This window comes from Pseudophryne corroboree, chromosome 2, assembly GCF_028390025.1.
Source record: "Pseudophryne corroboree isolate aPseCor3 chromosome 2, aPseCor3.hap2, whole genome shotgun sequence".
NCBI lineage: Eukaryota > Metazoa > Chordata > Amphibia > Anura > Myobatrachidae > Pseudophryne > Pseudophryne corroboree.
Window position 1 is genome coordinate 95,469,045 of NC_086445.1, and position 17,373 is coordinate 95,486,417.

Genomic DNA, 17,373 nt, shown 5'->3' on the forward strand with positions numbered 1-17,373 from the left:
ATACTTCTACCATGTCTCCTGATACTTCTACCCCTATGTCTCCTGATACTTCTACCCCTATGTCTCCTGATACTTCTACCCCTATGTCTCCTGATACTTCTCCCCCTCTGTCTCCTGATACTTCTACCCCTATGTCTCCTGATACTTCTCCCCCTATGTCTCCTGATACTTTCTGTTGGAATAAAAAATTTAATTTCTTTTTTTACAGTATATTAATTCATCAACACACATTTTTATATATGGAAAAATTTAAATACTGAATACCGGAAACTTTAATACAGATTAATATTGAAATACAAAGGTTAAAATACATAATATATATAACACTATGACATTTCCTGGGTGCCCAGGATAGAAAGAGTGACAGAATAGTATTTCTTTGGGTGATAATAAAACACTTATTGTTGAGTGTCCGTAACTAATTGTTGATTTAGCCGCGAGACTTAATGCACAATTTTTGTAAGCGCAAAACCTACTTAGTTTTTCCTTTAAAAAAATCGCTGCAATAAATCTCATGGCTATTTTGCTGATGCCACAACTATCAGGCTGTAACATTATATCATATCATATCATATCTTACAGATAAACATTCAATTGAAATAATAAAACACAACATGAAAACATCATTTACTTCTGGAAAATTCTCCTGAGGGTATTCATTTTATTTCCACGTTTGCACTTCAGCCAGCTGTTGGTCTTTAATATGCGCGTGACTCTCCTTTCAGCAGTGCTGAACTCATACTGCCGCTGTCCATCAAAGAAATACAGAAACCCGCCTAAGGATTATATAACAAAATATTTATTTACAGAAACCTTTTCACAATCAATAGTAAAAGAACTGCTATAGACAATGGGCCTAATTCAGACTTGATTTCTGCTGTGCGTTATCGCACAGCAGCCGATCAGGTCTGAACTGCGCATGCGCTAGTGCCACATGCCAGACAGCCGACGGCTGTCTCAGCCCTGCAATCGCCTCTGCCTGATTGACAGGCAGAGGCGGTTTTTGGCAGGAGGGGGCGGGCCGGCCGCGTTTGGCTGCAGTTTAGGGGGCGCGGTCTGGGCAACGCAGGCATTCCCGGACCATTGGGGGGACGGGCCGTGGTGGCTGCGTGATGTCACACGCAGCCGCTGTGACCCTCACAGCAACGAGTAGCTCCTGCCAGCGCGCAGGAGACGTGCTGGTTGGGAGCTACTCCTAAAGTACAAAAGCATCGCCGCTGTGCGATGTTTTTATACTTGTGCGGGGGGAACGGGCCTGAAATGCAGGGCGGACTAGCTCTGTGCTGGGCGTCCCCCCCCCGCATGTCTGTGTGACTGATCGTAGATGTGCTAAAGTCAGCACATCTACGATCAGTTCTGAATTAGGTCCACAGTGTGTAGGATTCAATCCTGTCCTCAAATAGAATGATCCCTATTAAATAAATTGTGTTTCTCAGGGTCCCCTTCTGCCACCAGATCTCTATATGTCAGGGCACTATATGTCAGGACAACTTTTAGACTCTATATGTCAGGACAACTTTTAGACAACCAGCAATTCATGTTTTTAATAGCTTTACATTATTTGAGATAGTTGTACAATAGTTTTGAGTTGGACCGTGTAAATCAGGCCATCCTTACTTTAGGATCGGTATGGTATACCACCGCATGGGATGCCAAATGTCATTTTACCAACATCGGCATCCTGGATATCGGGATACTTGGGGATCAGAGTTCAGGAGCCAGAGCAACTCACTGATGAAAATATAAAACTGTATACCAGGCGTGTGGAGCTGGAGCAGGGACCAGCTGCTGGAAGGCTGATATCTCTGGTTCTAGGTATAGTAGAGACAATCTGCCAGTGTCCACCAAAAAGGTGGAGTCCCAGTTTTAGGAGTTTACCCTCATAAAAACTCTAAATCAGACAGAACCTGAGATATCTGGCTGGGAAGATCAATTAACAGGCTCAGATGGGGACCACTGCTTTGAAGTCGGATATCTCCGGTTCTTCAGGGCACATTTTCAAAAATCTGGTACCCCTGAAAAAAGAGGACGCTCAGCTATCAGCTAGGGCCTTTATACTCCTGGGGCCCTTGGGCACATGCCCATTAAGCCCATATGAAAAGACGGCCCTGGAGAAGGAACCATGCATAATGCTATCTCAAGATAGCGTTATTATCACAGGGCTCCCTCTGGTATTTTTTACATTTTTTTTTTTGTAAATTCATCCAGATTGCATTCCCACAGGAGAATGTAACAAATTCTCCAATTGCCCTTTAGTAAATTTAGGTGATACTAAAATAATGTGAAAAGTATGTGAAAACACCCTTTTTCACATTATTTTGGTAAAAATAATCTTGATAAATATGCCCGTAAGTGGTGTTCTATAATCTTTAGTCCTTTCATCATTTTACTGTTTGTTAAAAAAATGTCATTAGAAATGTAATAAGATAATTGTGTAACGAAAAAGAAACATTATATAGAAATTATATTATTTACTTACTATCTTTTTGAAAAGCGGAATGGATTTTTGTTCCAATGCCAGGGAAGTTGTCTGTTATTTGTTTAGGAAATCCAGTGTCCATGCTCTGTGTTTGCTCATCGTAACTGCAGAAAAAAATGTTATCATTAATATATTTGGATATTAAAATAGTAAATAGTATAGCCTAAATAATTTACTTATTCTTTTTCATGTTATCAACCAATCTTAGAGCTTGTAAACAATTCAAGAAGTAGTGTACTGGTAGATCACCAGATTGCTGTATTGATTTATCTGTGATCGGTTACAATTTGTCCACAATTTAATTAATGTTATGGAAATATGATACTAATTTTACCTCCAATATTTGTCATCTACAAAGAAATATGTCTTTCCTGACGTTTCATCATGGACGGCAGCATCAATTTTCTTAACGGTCCTTGCAAAACCCAACTGGTAAATGGACTTTGGAGAATCTTTTGTCACCTCATAAGCACTCAGAACCCAGTATTTATCACCTAAGCAAACATATAAATATTATATATTATGTACATAATATATTATCATGTATTATATATGTTCATAAGTATTCATGATTTGATAAGGATATTCCAAAATGTTTTGTATTTTTAAAGTTTATCTTGACTTACTATATTTACATTTTAAATAGTGTTGTAAAATATAGATATTGAAAAATAAATTTGTAGTCTATTTCAATGGATTTATTTCCTTATTAGAATATCGATTGTAATTTAAAAGCACATGAACGGGGACAGATCTATCTTATAGCTGCCTTTAGCCAAGGAATACATTTTTTTTGTAAACTGTAAAAACTAATCTGTAAATGGTTGGCATCAAGAGAGTAAGCTGTAGGGGCTATCCTGCCAGGTCTAACCTATGCAGCATGCCCAAGATGGCTGCCTCGGAGGGTTCCTTCAAGGCAGGATGAGCAACACATGACTATAAATCCTACCAGATCTAACCTACACAGCATGCCCAAGATGGTTGCCTCATATGGTTCCATCAAAGGCAGGATGAGCAACACATGGCTATACATCTTGCCAGATCTAACCTTCTCAGTGTGCCCAAGATGGCTACCTCAGATGGTTCAGTCAAAGGCAGATTGAGCAACACATGGATCTATACATGCAGTATATATCACACCGAACATTGTTGTTCATTGTATGGCTTTGTAGTGTGCCCAAGATGGCTGTCTCACCTGGTATACCAATGGGTGTGATGAAAAATACATGCATCTGTTAGCTATGTAAGGGCGCTGTTATTAGCTTTAGTAAGCTGCAACCTTCCTATTTTATGTAATCTCTTCTAGTCCTTGCCTATTCCATCCAGGGTAACCTATGTAGTGCGCCCAAAATGACTGCCCCACCTGGTACCCTTTGTGAGTGGTATTTACTGTATAACACGTGGAAGTTACTACCCAAAATGGCTACACCAATCCCTACATTACTGTTGGTCCATTATACCCATTAAGTTCATTGCTTTTGGATTGTTTTCTTTTTCTGTAATATTTAACCTTGTGTTTTGTGATGTTGTAAAGCAACTTTGACTCCTGATGGAGAAAAGCGCTATATAAATAAAATTATTATTATTATTATTATTATTATTATTTTTTATTATTATTATGATTATTATTATCTGAGATACTTTTGTTATTTAAACCACCAATAGGAAAATGCTTTGTATCACCAATTACACAATAACTCATCAAATTATTAATATTGGTTTAAAAATATTACAAAGAGCAATAAATAAAATAATTACCTTTAAAGATAAAAACTTGGTCCTTTTCCAAGTACTCATACGCAGCGTGAATGTGGTTTGGGATTAATGGCCAGAAAGAGCTGATTAAATGATGTTCAGCCTCTGAATCCTGGGAAATTTGGCGCCAAAAAGTTCTGTTGAGCAAAAACAGCCATTGATGCTCTTAATTTAACCATTGCATAAATTCAACAGTTTCAATTGAAACAGTTCAAGTCACTTTCATTATCACAAGTCCTGAAACATTTGGATAGTAAGAAAGCAAATGTGGAAATTCAGGAGCCTTAATTGAATCTTACTTTTCCTTGAAAAATAAGATTTCCCCACGCAGAGTCGTTACTGCATCAAAAGTCACATTGGGCTGACATGTGGATGGGTTGTTGGGTTGGTTTGGCTGTTCAGGTTCAGTTGGCTGGTCAGGAATTTCTTGTGCTCCTATTATAAATCGTTATATGATATAATACAACATTTTTCTATTACATTTTTAGCCATTGTGGCCCAGAGGCAACGGGGGGCCTGGACCTAGGTTATAAAGTTGAATACCAATTTCCCAGATTTGCCTGCTAAGCAATTAGTTCTGATCCACTACCCAGCCTGAATTGTGTGACATGACATTGTCAGTGAGAGGTGTGTGTAGTGGATGTTATAATGGTAATGGGGGAACTGTAATGTGGCATAATTTGAACTGGAGACCACTGTAATGTGGTACAGTATGAACTGGAGGGCACTGTAATGTGTCATAATCTGATCTGCTCATTGTAATATGGAGGGAACTATAATGTTACATAATAAGAACTGGGGCACTGTAATATAGTACAATATGAAATTGTCGGGATGCAGTCAGTTTACCGGATGTCAAGGGGATGCAGTCAGTTTACCGATGTTCAGGAGCCTAGCGTCGGAATCCCGACACCCGCTGATAAACCGACAGCCGGAATCCCGACACCGGGCCGGTATTCCCACTCGGTTGATAAATCCGTACCACCAACCGAGTGACAATAAACAGAACCTGTGGCAATCGCAGCGAGCTACCCAACCCGATGCGTGGCGAGTGTAGTGAGTCCCCGAGGAGACTTTCTGCCGCAATTCCAGCAGATGGTGTGCAACTGCATGTATCCCAAAATGGAGGCAGTGTAGTGCGGCATTATAGGAAATGGAGGCAGTGTAGTGCGGCATTATATGAAATGAAGGCAGTGTAGTGTGGCATTATATGAAATGGAGGCAGTGTAGTGTGGCATTATATGAAATGGAGGCAGTGTAGTGTGGCATTATATGAAATGGAGGCAGTGTAGCGTGGCATTATATGAAATGGAGGCAGTGTAGTGTGGCATTATATGAAATGGAGGCAGCGTAGTGTATCACTATATGAAATGGAGGCAGTGTAGTGTGGCACAATTTGAACTGGAGGGCATTCTAATGTGGCACAGTCAGGGCCGGTGCAAGGTTTCCTGACACCCTTGGCAAAACTTCAGCCTGCTGCCCCCCCCCCCCCCCCTTGCACACACAACCACACGCCGAGTCTTAGTACATACAGGAAATGCGGTAAAACCCAGAAGACATGTTTTTACCACGTTTTCCTGTTAGTAAATCCTGTCCCGTCCAGCATGTCGACTTTCAGTGGCAACTTCAGGGCAGGTTGTTGCTGTAAAGCTGCAGGTGCTCCACCCATGGTGAGTGGGAATCACTAGACTAGGGCTGGATTAAGCCTTCGGGGCCAAGGGTACTTAAGACAGGGCTGTGCCTGCTGTGTCTCCAACCCCTTGTATATATATATATATATATATATATATATATACAGTACATATATATATATATATATATATAAATAATAAATGGCTAACGCTCCACCCTCAACCCCGTTCTTTATGGTATAGATTTAATGATTCCCCCACCCCATAAGTGTTTCCCTCCGCTTCACTCCACCCTTTATATATTAAATGAAGCTCTCACTTACCCAAAGAGCCCCCCTCCTTAATTCGGCCCTGCTCTAGACACTCCTGAGCTCTCACCTCCAATGTGTCTGGTGGGGTAGTAGGAGGGACCCAATCCCTTCTGCAGGTGTCTCTAATCGCAGTGAGTCTGTGTCTGTGCTGCGATCATGAAGGGTAGGGTTAAGGGGTGTAATGTCATGATGCAGTCGCGGGGGAGGGTAATATGCAGAGTCTGTACTTGTGGTGCGGGGTGGGAATATGTTGAGTGTTACCGCGGACTGCGCGGAGAGAAGAACTGTAACAATAGCTGTCAGCACGCTGCTTACTCTATGTGCATAGAGTATTAGAGCCGCTGCTGAAGGGTTACACTCACACTGTCAGTAGCTGCAGGGATGCCGCGGCCGCATAAGTTATCAGCCGCCAGCACTGACCGTGTGAGTGCCGGCTATTGGTACAACTCTTCTGACCCTCTCCGCAGTAACACTCAACATATTCCTCTTAAGGAAGAGGAGGAGCTGAGCAAAACTAGCAAGGGAAGCATTCATCACAGCGTGAGCTGCCGCCCTCCAGTGGTCGCCGCCCATAGGCAGCTGCCTAAAGCTGTCTAGTGGTGGCGCCGGCTCTGGGCACAGTATGAAGAGGGGGCACTGCATGTCATAATGTGAATTGGGAATACTGTGTGGCTTAATGTGTATTGGGGAACTGTGTGGCATAATGTTTACTGGCAGCCCTACAATGTGACATCATCTAAATTAGGGAACTGCAATGGTTCATAAAATAAACTAGGGCACTACTATGCACTACAATGGGGCATTGTACTAACTAAAGCACTACTACTGTATGGTTCAGAAAATGAATTAGGGCACTATTATGGGACTTAAAATTAATAACTGCTGTGGAGAAGTGTCTCTCAAGAAGCATTGGGACAGGGGACACTTCAATATGTTGCTATTGGGCTCGCAAAGTTCTGGCTATGCCCCTGCCCAGTATGCTCAATACTAATCTGCTATAAATTCTCATACACCTGTGATAGTGTCCTATCTTACCATACAGTGATTGAATTCCATTGATGTCGTCTGACGGAAGGCGGAACTCGCTGGGCTCTATAAAACTGTAGGTTGGAAACATCAGTGCGCTGGGGTCTCTGGAGTGTAAGAGGCCAAGGGAATGGCCAAATTCATGGGCAGCCACAATAAACAAGTTGATACCTTTAATGAAAGAGAGTAGTATATATAAGAAAATATATATATATATATATATATATATAGTAAAAACACACACACACACACACACACACACACACACACACACACACACTAGATAGATAGATAGATAGATAGATAGATAGATAGATAGATAGATAGATAGATAGATAGATAGGTAGGTAGGTAGGTAGATAGATAGATAGATAGATAGATAGATAGATAGATAGATAGATAGATAGATAGATAGATACTACTAGTCCATGAATGATAATGTACCAGATTAATAACAGGAATGCACTGTACAAAAACATCATATTCCTGTGCGGTATACGGTAACATACAATGTATGGTGTATAAATCAGGTGCACAGTCTCGACCCTGATCCCTGGAGGGGGAGGTGGATCCTCAGGCAGTAGGGCCTACAGGGGATTTCCCCTGGACCCCTGTTGGCCAGTCTGACCCTGAACACACCCATAAGATGGGGGTCTTATGTACCTTAGTACATATCTTAGTACATCTGCTCCCTGTCACCGCTCAGGAACGCCGAACACATTTCCAATACACTTCAGAGACCGTGCATCTCAATCGGTGCTGTGGCTTTATGCATACACCGTGGAACGCATGTGCAGTGCGACTTATTAGCTACTCAGATCCATGTGCAGTGCGACTTATTAGCTACTCAGATCCATGTGCAGTTGAGAAACATCAACCATTTGCGTGAATATTGGAACAGTGTCCAAATCAGAATCATTCCCATGGTCTTTACAAATATATCTGTAAACTGAACCTTTAAATAACATGCCATTGCAAACAGTTCATTTATATTAAGACAAAAGAAAACGTAAACCAACCATAAAATCCAAGTGTCCACGTTTCATCCTCATCAAAGTGGGCATCTCCACCAATCCCACTGCTAGGGGCATAAGCATGTGCCAGTGTTCCGGATGGTCCATCAAATGGGCTGTTGTCATTGTGATCTATGGAAAGAAAAATAACAACGTCTTGCTGCAAGTCTTAACAGCATTACGTACTCTTATGATTTATGGAATATACAGTATTTCGGAGCATACATTGTTGCGCAAATGAAATCTCAATATCAGAAACATAATCATAAACCCGGGTGAAAGTCAGCGGGGTCACATCACTCCAAACCAGGAAAGCTCTCTGGATAGCTAAGTCCACCTCAGCTCTGGGCATGTCTGGAGTATAATTCAAAATTCTGAAAATGAAATTATCAAATTATTTCAGAATCTTTTTTCTTTATTTGTATTATGACCAGCCATGGGCGGATTGTTAGGTGTTACCTGTATGTCAGATCTCTCTTTTTCCACGTGGGCTTTCCTGGGAAGGTGCTGAATTCTCCCACGTCAACAAATCCGCACCTTGGCTGCTGCATCACTTCCAGGGTGTTTGAGTCCAGTTGTCCTGTCACCTCCAAGCCGAAAAACTTCTGCATTTCGCTGATTTTTTCTGCAAATTGTCTGTTACTCTCCTTCCTGGACTGGCGTCCACCGTTTGACTGGAGGTCGTAGAATTTTTTTAAATATTCCTAGGAATTTTTTTTTAAGAAGTTTAAGTTTCTCATTTTTCCTCAATTGATATCCTCAGAGCAATATTTAATGCAAAAATAATAATGAAATGGGTAGCTTTCAATCAAATAAATATGGGATATTAAAATACTAAAAAATTGCAACTGATTTGTAACAGTATAAAAAAAAATTTTTGCATGATTTTTTCCAACTTTATTTTTAAAAGATGCAATAAACTGACTGGAAAACATACCACAAATGTGTGAGTAAGGGCTATCTTAACTTTTTAATGATACAATGGGTGGTATGTAATGAAGTCCGAGTTCAGCAGCCATGCTAGATGCTGGATGAATTTGGATGTTTTTCTAAAGGGGCAATAATTTACAAGGCTAAGCATGCCTTGTAAATTATTTCCCCTTTAAAATAAAAAACATCCGAGCTGGACCGGCATCCTGCACGGCCACTGAACTCAGACGTTATTACATCCCAGCCAGTATATCTAATCCACAGCCCCTAACGGAACAGTAACGTTGTTGGTGAATTATGGTAAGACATTTGCTTGGACTGATCACTCACTTTTGGAACAATGCATTTTTCAGACATGCACAGTTGATCGCATTACCTATTAGAGGAATTTATCTTGCATGCTCTGCACATGTTCAACGCCATGTTAATTGTGAGGGTTTATTTCATTTATTCTTACTATCAGTGTTCTTAGTGCTAGGAGTGTGCATCTGCATCTCTCTTCCTCCAAGCTCTGCACATGTGCCAGAACCAATCAAACCATGCGTATGGGCAGGGCCAGTTCTACGCCTTGTGGCGCCCAGTGCGAAAGTTTCCACTGGCGCCCCCCCTAGTGATAAAACAGTTAGTGCGCGTTGAAGGCGCGTGGTAAAAAATAGGGGTGTGTGGCTTCATAGGGGAGGGGCATGTCCACAGTTATGCCCCCAGTAGTTGTGCCCCCAGTAGATGTGCCCCCTGTAGCTGTGCCCCCAGTAGATTTGCCCCAAGTAGTTGTGCCCCCAGTTGATTTGCCCCCTGTAGCTATGCCCCCAGTAGATTAGCCTCCTGTAGCTATGCCCCCAGTAGATTTGCCCCATTAGTTGTGCCCCCTATAGCTATGTCCCCAGTAGATTTGCCTCTTCAGTTGTGCCCCCTCTCGCTGTGCCCCCAGTAGTTGTGCCCCTGGTTGCTGTGCCCCCAGTAGTTGTGCCCCCTGTTGCTGTGCACCTTAGTAGCCGCTTACAAACACACACACACATACACACACAAAAAAAACAACAATACTTACCAGCCCCGCTCCTGCTTCCCGACCGCTGCTGCTGCTCCGTCTGGCCGCCCGCGGCACCTCTCTATGGGAGAGATGTCATGACGTTTTTCCCATAGCAGCGCCGCACAGACACTAGAGGTCAATAATTTCTTCTAGCGTCTGACAGGTGCGCCGGCTGCAGTGGACGCCCACACAGCCCATGGCGTCTGCTGTAGCTGGGCAGCGGGGTGCGGGTAGGCGGCGGGCGCCTGCGGGGTGACTGTGGCCGCGCTCCCGGGCCGCAGTGCCCCGGTCGCAGGCACTGCTTGCCCACACCAAGAACCTCTCCTGCGTATGGGCAGGGACAGCCGGACTACAAAGGTACCTACAAATCTGCATTCAGACACATATACACAATTTTTCCATGCACATAACGAGTGAGCAATTATGTCCAACTAACCCCACTTGAACTCTGTATCATTCCCATAATATTTCCCTTGTTTTAGTCATAAGCAGGGGTTAGCTAGGTGTTGGCGAGGTTAGTGCTGCCGATGGCACAGGGCCTTGAGCAGGGGCATTATAGCAGCGCAGTAGACACTGGCATTGAGTGTCTATTGTGTATGCTCAAATCCCCGGGAAAATTGCCACCACCATTTCTGCTGTAGCTGCACCAATGGGAGATACCAGAAAGGTGGGTATAATTATATGGGTGCAGGCAGAGGCGTCTCCAGGTGTGGTGACACCCGTGGTGCACTCTGCGCTATAAGCCCCCCAGCGCACACGCGCAGGAGGCATGCCGCCCAAAAATGGGGTGTGGCCAAATAAAGTGGGGCGTGGGCTTGTGTGAGTCTCTGTTTCTTCACTCCGGGGGCGTGTCCAGCATCCCTGCAGAAGCTGGCTGCCCCCGGAGACTGGGCTGAGTGCAGTGTGACAGGAGCAGGTGAATATCACACTGCAGCACCCATCTCCTGTCACTGCAGAAGAGCTGGCACTTTGGTACCCAGGTGCGGGCCGCACCCTATGCACCCGGCATTTTATGCCACTGGGTGCAGGGTCCCATGTGCACTGCACACTCTGCACCCATTATAAATACATTAATGGCCTCAGGGCACCAGCAGGGTGCTTCAGCCTGGAGAGCCTCCTTAGCAGGATCTAGGTGCACCACTCCTTCCTGTTCCCATCATTCCCACTCCTTCATCAGGATGTCACAAGTTTCGGAGTCGGGCAGGATTTCACCCTGCTACTGCTCTTTAAGGAAAACTATTTTCTCCTGTATAGTATTCTCTTAGTACAGTAATGGTGCTAATTACCACAGGGAGTAAGGGGGTCATTCTGACCTGATCGCTCGCTGCAGTTCTTCGCAGCGCAGCGATCAGGTCAGAACTGCGCATGCGCTGGCGCAAAGCTGACAGCCGATGGCTGTTGCTGCCTAGCGATCGCCTCTGCCTGAATGACAGGCAAAGGCGGTCGCTGGGTGGGAGGGGGTGGCCAATGCAGGCGTGGCCAGACCATGCAGGGGGCGGGTCGCAGCGGCTGTGTGACATCACATGACGAGTAACTCCCGGCCAGCCACAGGAGCCGCGCTGCCTGGGAGTTACTCTTCAAGGATAAAAGGGTCGCGCTGTGCAATGCTTTTGTACTTGTGCTGGGGGGGGACTAGTCCTGTGCTGGGTGTCCCCCCGCATTTCAGTGTAAGTGATCGTAGCTGTGCTAAATTTAGCACAGCTACGATCAGGTCGGATTGACCCCCTTAATAACAATATAAAACATACCCATAGAGACAATGGGGGTCACTCCGAGTTGATCGCTCGCTAGCTGTTTTTAGCAGCCGTGCAAACGCTATGCCGCCGCCCTCTGCGAGTGTATCTTAGCTTAGCAGAAGTGCGAACGAAAGGATCTCAGAGCGGCTACAAAAATTTTTTGTGCAGTGTCAGAGTAGCTTCAGACCCACTCAGCGCTTGCGATGACTTCAGACTGTTCAGTTCCGGATTTGACGTCACAAACACGCCCTGCGTTCGCCCAGCCACGCCTGCGTTTTTCCGAACACTTCCTGAAAACGGTCAGTTGACACCCAGAAACGCCCACTTCATGTCAATCACTCTGCGGCAGCCAGTGCGACTGAAATGCTTCGCTAGACCCTGTGTAAAAATACATCGGCCGTTGTGAAAGTACGTCGCGAGTGCGCGTTGTGCCGCATACGCATGCGCAGAAGTGCCGATTTTTTGCTTCATCGCTGCGCAGCGAACATTTTCAGCTAGCGATCAACTGGGAATGACCCCCCAATAACAAGTCATAGTATATCTCTAATTGCAGATGATTTTGATGTACTCACTTCAGCAAATTTGGCATCCCTCTCTTCACTGTCTTCATCAGACTCTGCTGGGAAAGCGGAGCAATAAGCTGCAGAAAGTAGCAGTGATAGAAACAAGAACTCCATGGCTGGTTCTGTTCGGTGCCGTAATACAAGGTTTCCTCCTTATCTCTGACTTTCTGTGAGCCAAGCACGTCTATTTATAGAGCACCTGCATGCCTCAAACCGTTTACAGATATTGACTAACTGTGTACAACTTCCTCCAATCACAACATAAGGGCTACATGTATTGTCAACATGTTATTACAAAAGGACATTTAACTTGTGCAACATTTCTGCATGATAAATGATTTAGAAGATACTTTGAAGTCAAGCAGCAAAGGTACAGTAAGTTAGTGCTAGAAAACATGCCACAAACAATGGTTTTCATAGTTGCACGTAAATCTTGCGGATGGATTGCACTTTTTTTTATCACACTGAGCATGCCTTGTGGTCTGTGGCCCTAATTCAGTAAGGATTGCAAATGAAGCAGCTTTACAATGCAAATGTAGGAAGAGGTGCTCTGGGCTGCTAAGAGAAATCCTGTGCCCCAGGACAACAACTTCCTGCCCCCACCCCACCCCAGAGAGGTGTGGCCACAGCATGCTGGACGCATAGCCACACCTCTTTGGGTGTGTGTCTAGCACGAGAAGCACCCACTCACAGCAGCATGGCATGCCTCCCAGCCAGGGCAGTAGAGAGCCTGGCTGGGCCCAGGTACTTTTCAGGGGGCATGGCCTAATCACAGGAGGCATGGACCTGGGCCCACACTGGGCCCCTTTATCAGACCTGGGCCCAGGTAATTTGTACCCTCTCCCCCCTCTTTCGGCACCACTGGAGGTGTTTACCACTTCCTTCCTGCATTTACGATTGCATCACATCTGTGACCATTGGACGATTGCATCACATCTGTGACGATTGCAACACATCTGTGACCATCACATCTGTGACCATTGGTCACGATGTTCATCTGCGATGGTAGGCTGAGTAAACCTGAGCTTACTCAGGCTTGCCTCTGCAGGTGGCCTTGCCCTTCCCATGGCAGTTGGTGCTGAATATCCTCCCCCATGGTGGTTGGTGCTGAGTATGCTCTCCCCATAGCAGTTGGTGCTGAGTATCCTCCCTCCATAGTGGTTGGTGCTGAATATCCTCCAGCATGGTGGTTGGTGCTGAGTATCCTGCACCAAGGCGGTTGGTGCTGAGTATCATCCTCTCATGGAAAGTTGATGAGCATTGGTTCCCTGTGGAGAAGGTGCCTAGGAGTCCAATCCATGGCACCAGCACAGATTGGGGCAGATGTATTAACCTGGAGAAGGGATAAAGAAGTGATAAACCAGTGATAAGTGGAAGGTGATAACGCACCAGCCAATCATTACGGATTTGAAAAATGACAGTTAGGAGCTGATTGGCTGGTGTGTTACCACTACTTTATCACTTCTTTATCCCTTCTCCAGGCTTAATACATCTGCCCCAATGACCTTGTTGGCCAGACATGAAAATGTTGACAGTATTTAACCAGACCTCTTGTTTTCTCATCTCTACATGGCAACATTTAAGAAAAACTTATAGAACAAATACCCGTGCTTCGCTATGTAATTTAAAGTATAATCACAAAGATTTTATTGTACGGAATCTGTAATCTCTGTGTCTTATTTTCTGGACAACGGGATATACCTAAAGTTAACTGGTTAGTTTATCACAGAAGATCAGCAATTAGACTTACAACAGGACATGCTCCGCCCACCGCTGCCAATCTTTGTCAGGCCGCACCACCGGCTGGGCCTTCCACGCATTGATGCAGTCAAAAGGCTGGCGCTGAGGAAAATAATCTGCCTCTTTCTCTGCCCCATCCCACCTCTAATACTGCCCTGCTCAGTGCTGTAAATGCTGGGACAACAGGCCAAGCTTCGCCCGCTGTATGTTAAATATGTAAGGTTTGCAGGGATAGGCTGACTCTATTCCAAAGGGCCCTAGGTCTCCTTGTTTAGCTTCTTGCTCCCCTTAGGGCTCCTCCTTTGAGTTAAAAAGGTAAAGATTTTCTCAAAACACTTAAGATCACTGGGAGAGCTGACTATCAAGCTTTCCTTTAATGCATTTAACCTCTTCAGTGGCATGCCCAGAAAATTTCCGGAGCCAGCTGCGCTGTGCAGACTGGCAACCCTGGAAATTTTCCGGGCATGCCACTGCTTGCCCTCTCACCCTCCCTTGTCCTCCTTATACTCCGCTCGGCCAGCCCAGTGGATGACGCAATTGCGTTGTGACATCATAACGCAATCGCGTTGTGATGTCATGATGCAATCACGTAATTCTGCAAAACTCCGCCAGCTGAGCGGAGTACAACGGAGCAGGGGGGGAGAGGATGTCAGTGCTGGCGGGCTAGTGCCCGCCTGCAAATACTGCCTGGGGAATGGACATCGGTGGATAACCATCTGGAATGGATCCATCAATTGTTTTACCCATCGAGTGGTCATCCCTCGTTTACAGTACACATGGGGGCGTAGCTTAGTGGGTGTCAGGGGATGGAGCTAAGCTAGAAAAAAAATTAAATTCAGTAGCACTGAACCATCAATGGCGGGAAACCATCTGGTTCTCCCCCATCAATGGTAAAAGTATTCGACATTGGTCATAGACCATCAATGATTTTTAATCATTGATGGTTGATGGCCATCCCTAGCTACCCCTAGGCAACGAGCATTCCCTAAGGCAACGAGAATTCCCCGTGGCAACGAGCATGGATCCCAGAGCATAAAACCCCTGGTAAAAAGCATGACACAGCGTGTGAAACCCCTGGCAACGCGCATGAAACCCTGGCAAGTTGCAACACGAATGAAACCCCTGCAACACGCAGGTAAAAAAAAATTAAAAACCTGCCCTGGGAGGTGTGACCAAATTAAAAAAAACCGCCACTGAAGGAGTCAAGAGTCAAAATATCTATCCTTTCCTCCTATTGCTCTCTGAGAGGTTCGGCAATGTTTAGTTCAAGTGACAGGTTAACCTCCGATAATTGAAACACTATCATCTCCTGACTGGAAATAGGTTGGTTAAGTACTTATATCTGAAATCTATATATATATATATATATATATATATAAATTGAACAGGCGGTGCGGCACTCCAATGATTAAAACACCAGATGAGACGTAAATACAACGTTTCAATGCCCTCTTTTAATGCGGCATTTTCGTCAGGATATAAATACAAATCAAAAAACATACCTTATATAAGGAACACCACCATGTGAAAACGCCAAACGCCATGGCGGGACTACTCACCCGTCCGACGCACAGCGGAAATGACGTCATGACGCACTGGAAGGAAGCATCAGACTGTGAATAGTGACAAACCCGTCACCATAACAACAACAATAAACAGTGCACGTATGAACACAAGTGCATATCACATACGCAATAAGTATAAATCATCAATGTAGTAACACATACTTTACAGGTCAATTGAAGAACTGTATAGATAAATGGAGTCAGTATTAGACAAGAAGAGGACATGATAAAGAAAAACTCTAATAGATGTTATATCCTACAGGAAAAAATAAGTAATTTAGTAATTAGAAGCCAAAGTCGCAATGCCGGACTGTTCAATGAGGCCCCTTGGTACTAGGGTGCCCAAACGGAAAATCCAGCGTGCCTCACATTGAAGTAATTTAAGACCACGATTCCCACCCCGTAGAGACTGTGGCACATGGTCGATCATCATATATTTAAGGGTGGTCAGATTGTGAGATGCTGAAGCGAAGTGTCTCGCCACAGGTTGGTCACTATTGCCAGAGATTAATGCAGCCTTAATAGCTGACCGATGTGCTGCCATACGCTCCTTAAATGGGCGTTCGGTTTTGCCTATATAGGACAAGCTACATGGGCAGATAATTTGATAGACAGTGAATTTAGAATTGCACGTAAGCCTATGTCTAATATGCAGTATTTTTCCGGTATGAGGATGGTGAAAAGTGTCGCCAGGGATAAGGAATTTACACGTGACACAAGTGCAACGTATGCATCCCAATTTACCCCTATAGATACTAGGAGTAGGTTCTGTAATGTCCGCTTTGACTAAAATGTCACGGACATTACGGCCACGTTTATAGCATGCCATAAGGTGAGTATTGGACAAATTACAGTCAGGGTCAGATGTAATAATCGGCCAAAGTTTTTTAGAGATTTTATTAATGGGGCCACTAGCCGTAGTAAATTGTGTTACCCAAGGAAGAACCTTTTTATTGTCGCTAGGTTTAGGTTTCAATAGTGACAATCTATCCATGTTAAGGACCTTATTTTTAGTAAAAAGTAATTGATCACAATCATACCCTCTTTCAAGGAATTTTTTCAGTAAGATATCAATATGATGTTCTGCTTGCTTAATATCTGACGTGATACGTCTCACAAGAATAAATTGAGAATACGGCAACCCTGCAATAAGGGATCTGGGATGGCAACTGTTGTGAACAATTAAGTTGTTACGGTCCGTGGGTTTACAGTACAAGTTAGTTGAAATATAGCCCTCATGTAGGCATATAGCAACATCAAGGTAGTGAATTTCCGTAGAACTGAATGAAAAAGTGAACTTTACAGGGCTAGAGCCTAAATTATGTCGATTAATATGATTAATCAAATCAATACTGTCACCCTTCCAAAAAATCAACAAGTCGTCAATGTAGCGACAAAAAAAGATAATCCTATTGGCAATTAATTCCTCCGAAAAAAATACAGATTTTTCAACATCAAACATAAAAATGTTGGCGTATGAGGGGGCCACCGCCACCCCTATCACACAACCAATCAGCTGTAAGTAAAATGTACCGTTATACAAAAAGAAATTCCTAGTCAAAATAAATTTAAGCAGCATAATCACAAATGTGACATC

The 17,373-nt window shown here is 44.2% G+C and overlaps 1 protein-coding gene across 1 annotated transcript; it reads right to left on the minus strand.

Moving 5' to 3' along the window:
* Positions 1 to 254: 254 nt before the first annotated feature.
* LOC135000818 (matrix metalloproteinase-18-like) lies at positions 255 to 12,811 on the minus strand. The gene is made up of 10 exons (XM_063951531.1): positions 12,481 to 12,811; positions 8,675 to 8,919; positions 8,441 to 8,589; positions 8,222 to 8,347; positions 7,212 to 7,373; positions 4,534 to 4,669; positions 4,238 to 4,371; positions 2,814 to 2,973; positions 2,480 to 2,583; positions 255 to 776 (listed from the first exon to the last, which is right to left on the minus strand). Exons 1-10 carry the CDS (start codon positions 12,583 to 12,585, stop codon positions 628 to 630), a joined length of 1,470 nt encoding a protein of 489 aa, XP_063807601.1. The 5' UTR covers positions 12,586 to 12,811; the 3' UTR covers positions 255 to 627.
* Between the last annotated feature and the right edge of the window lie 4,562 nt (positions 12,812 to 17,373).